Source organism: Carassius carassius, chromosome 3 (assembly GCF_963082965.1).
Source record: "Carassius carassius chromosome 3, fCarCar2.1, whole genome shotgun sequence".
NCBI lineage: Eukaryota > Metazoa > Chordata > Actinopteri > Cypriniformes > Cyprinidae > Carassius > Carassius carassius.
The window spans coordinates 13,834,047-13,838,063 of record NC_081757.1 but is presented as its reverse complement, the minus strand read 5'-3'; the positions used below and the strand labels follow the sequence as shown (position 1 = coordinate 13,838,063).

General features: G+C 35.1%; 1 protein-coding gene across 2 annotated transcripts in view; it reads left to right on the top strand.

The window, feature by feature from the left end:
- Positions 1 to 2,200: 2,200 nt before the first annotated feature.
- Positions 2,201 to 4,017, top strand: part of adam10a (ADAM metallopeptidase domain 10a) — a 57,843-nt gene continuing 56,026 nt past the window's right edge. For both annotated transcript variants that reach the window (XM_059530048.1, XM_059530047.1), the window contains exon 1: positions 2,201 to 2,357. In XM_059530048.1, coding sequence (XP_059386031.1) covers positions 2,291 to 2,357 — 67 coding nt within the window. In that variant the 5' untranslated portion in view covers positions 2,201 to 2,290. The remainder of the gene's footprint in view (positions 2,358 to 4,017) is intronic.

Here is a 4,017-nt window from a genome sequence, read left to right as displayed (position 1 = left end):
GTGACGTCACCCCTTCATAACTCTTATTCACAGAGTCCGGCTGTACACAACCGCTGACTGTAACTTATGTGTCATTTTACTAGCAACGTAAAGGGATAGTTCACCCAAACCTGAGAATTATGCCATCGTTTCGTCGCTGTTTTTTTGCTTTGTTGTTGTTGTTGTTCTTTTTTTTCCCCAAACCTGCATGACTTTTTCTTATGTGAAGCACAAAAGAAATGTCAGAACATTACAGTCTGTGGCAAATAAAGTGAATGGAGAATGAGCTTGTCACATCTTTTTGGTAACATTCTGAAAGTCACACAATCATTGACTTTGCCAATAATAGCATAATGAATATTATACTAGTCATAAGTTAGTGTACTTGTTTCTGTATTACTGCAAAATCTAAGATTTCAAAAGAAACAAAAGTGTAATATGTGTTGTTTAAATATCTTATTTAAACTGTGTGACAGCCCTTTATAGTTTTCTTCAATTCTGCATAACTTAAACTCTCTGTAGCTTTGTTTGAAGCTTTAAGATAATAGACTATTTATGTTAGCCAAATTAAATTTTTGTTTTTAATTTGTTTTATTTCTTAGTTTAAATCGGTATTATCTTTTTGTTGGCTATATTGTCAAAAAATTTAAAAGAAACAAAAAAATAGATTTAGTTCGTTCATGATAACTGTCACGCAAAGTTTATACACGTGACAGATTGATGTAATCTTTCATGGATTTATAATTTCTCCTCAGTACATATATCGTGATCACGTGTGAAAGATTTGTACTGTATGCCACACAACAAACCCATAGTAATGTTTCTATCCACCACACGATGGCAACATAGACTTAGGCTAATGTTGGTTATTATTTTCCACCTGTATACCGTCAATCGTGATACCGTCTTCTTAACTCAACTTTAAAGTGAATTAAATGTGACAAAACATCAATTTAGGGAAGTTTTTCGTTTATAAAAGCGATCTGTAAAGGACGTAATTTTATTCTAAAAGTGCAAGAACATTTCTGTTACGGTTAAGGTCTATTTACAATTAACTAAAAACAAGTTGTATATGAAATGTCTGCATTGAGATCATATTTCATTTAGCGGTGGTTGAGTAAATTACAAATTGCAGGTTGATTTTTCTTTTTTTTTTTTTGGTTTTCAAATTCAGTGTAAGGCATGAAAATAAAATTACCAGTATTGTCTTAAATGAGAAGATCCATAGATAAATTATAATGGCAATTTACTGATCGACTGACATACAAACTAAAATGATTAAGTATTAAGTACTTGGCATGAGAAAGGATCTCAATGTACGACAACCAATGTTAATTATATTTTTAAATAGCTGTCCTACTGTCTTCCAGTTTAATTCATTCGATTAAGTTCAACACACGACTCATAAAAGAAACACCATGCTTTTCAGAACCGTGGTTGTGAAAGCGAGTGGGCGTGGCTTTCCGCACTGCGCCTGACGTCAGGCCGTTAGAGACAAGCGGCACAGCAGCAGCCGCCACCATAGACATCATATTACGTCTATGGCCGCCACGATCTCATACCTGTTTAGTTTATTATTGTATTTCTTTTCCTGTATTATTATTTAAAATATATTGTATATTTTCGTTTTCTTTGTCACAGTTTATATTTGGTCAGTACCTTTATATAATATGTTGGAAATCAATAAAAAATAAAATATAAAAAGCAGCAGCCGTCACACACACACACATTCACAGTGATGGGAGAAGCGAACCTTTTCAAAGCTTCGAATCAATTGAACCAGTTACTTCGCAAAATGATTCACTGTTTCGAAGCGCCACACGCTTGTGACCCCTGCTGGTCAAAACTGTTAATGCATCAAAACTCAGGCAAAAACATGAATAAAAACGGCTTGTTACAAACCCAATACAAATGCTTTCTTGAAAGTGTAATATATTAAATGCAATCAAAATAATGAAACACCATTAAATATGACGTGTATGTATAGTGTGGTTTTAAAATAATTATTATTAATTTGCAGGGCTTGTTTTGTTTGATTTATGGAGAGCTTAAACAGGGCCAGTAAGAGACTACAACTCATCCTTTTAATTAAATAAATATTTCGTTAAAATAACGAAGCCTCGTTAATTGAAATCACGTGACTTTGGCATTTTGTTACGCGCTCCAAACCACTGATTCGAAACAAACGGTTCTCAGAGGTTTCGAAGCTTCAGCAGTGTTTCAAAAGCGGCCATCAACACAGCGAGGGCGACTGCGCCTTTAAGACCGCAAAACTACCAGCCGAACCAGCCTCGGTGTCAATGTGCGAGCGATGAATTTACTCGATATGGTTTTGTTCAAACTCTTGATGATTTTATACTGCTTAAGCGACACCAAAGGTAAGTGGGGTTTGCTTTATTTCTGGAAAAAGTGACGGTTAATCGGATTGTGCTTTAGCTGAAGTGAGCTAGTATGGGAGGGGTGAACAACAGAGACCGAACCTGAGTGCGGAAGTAAAACTAAACACTAAAATACACAACTTTTACTGTTGAAACACGTGGGATATGAGGTTTATTCACATAACGGCATTATTAATTAGACGGTGTGGTGAGGAGTTTTCATAATGACTTTGAGTGGGATATTTCGGGAGAATGACAATAAATGTCCTAGCTAGCTGTCAAAGACAGCCCGGCTAGCTAACTTAACGAGTGGATTCAGGAATCAAGTAATTAGGAGTGAATACCAATTATAAATTCATTTAAATGGTACATTTCTGTCCTGTTTGCATTGTTGTTTTATTTCAGGAGTGCGTTGACGAGTGCGCAATGTTCGTGAGAATTGGTGTTAGGGAAAAAAAAACCTTAAGGGCGAAATGAAAGACGCTATACATCTTTCCTGTTATTTCCACACAAGAGTGTTGTTTCTAGTCTAGTTCACTTTTTTGTACATGTTTTCATAAATTACTGAACAATGAATCAACTACAACAAATAACTGACTGTTGTAGTTTGGATAATCATGGCTTTGTGTGGTCAAACACAGAGTTGCTGCATACACTTAAAGGAATTGAATTGAATAGATTATTGTACACTTCTGAAGCAGTAAACCTACTGTGCCCTCCTTCCTTGCTGTCAGACAGGAAGTGAAGTCTTTATCACTATCGGTCTTCCTTTTATTTCCTCATATTTTAAATATCTGCTACTACTTCACAGCCAAGTTTACTTGGGCTGCTGAAGATGGCTAATTTTGAAGAAGTGTAATTTAATCAAGTGTATTTAATTTAATTGTATCTGTTTGTATGCATTAGTACTTTCGTACTCACTAAAAAGTCCATTGGGCAATGAACTGATTCATCAGGATGAAATACGGTGCATTCCTTTTATTAGTAAGCATTCTTGACAGTTCAGCTTTGTTTAGGGACCTGTCTTGGCTCGACTGAGTTTGTTGCAGTGGGATTTTATTTTTTCCAGAGTATTTGGTGCTCATCTATTTCTTGTGTCCCTGGGCTTAAGACATACACTATCTGCCACCATTTCTGCCCTTGATGTCACTGATTTCCTAGATGTCTCACATTCTCAATCTTTGATATTTGCCCTTTTTTGTGCAAATATTTAATCTCCCATGAAATATTTACTTTTTTATTCATGCATAGAGAAAATAGGAAAACTTAATTCAAGCTTATTTCTAGCTGATCTAGGGTTTGTTTACACTTTATAGTTAATTTTGAGTAGAGAGGAGCTAAATAAAGAAATGTCAGTGTAAATCATATAAATTAATTAAACTTGAAACTTGTTCAAAATGAAAAAGTAAATGATACTTTTAGTCCTGGTCCACTTAGCGTTCACACAGTCATTTTTAACACTAAACCTAATGATGCCAAAGGCATCATGACACAGTAACCTGATTGGATGTCTTTTATGGTGTACATTTTGTATGTGTGTACATGTTGGTATGACCATTTCTACCAGCTAATGGCAGTTCACGCTAACAGAACCACACTAAAGAGTTCATTTTAATTAAATAAAACCTGCCAAATGTAAACATGCCCTTAGATGAATCAT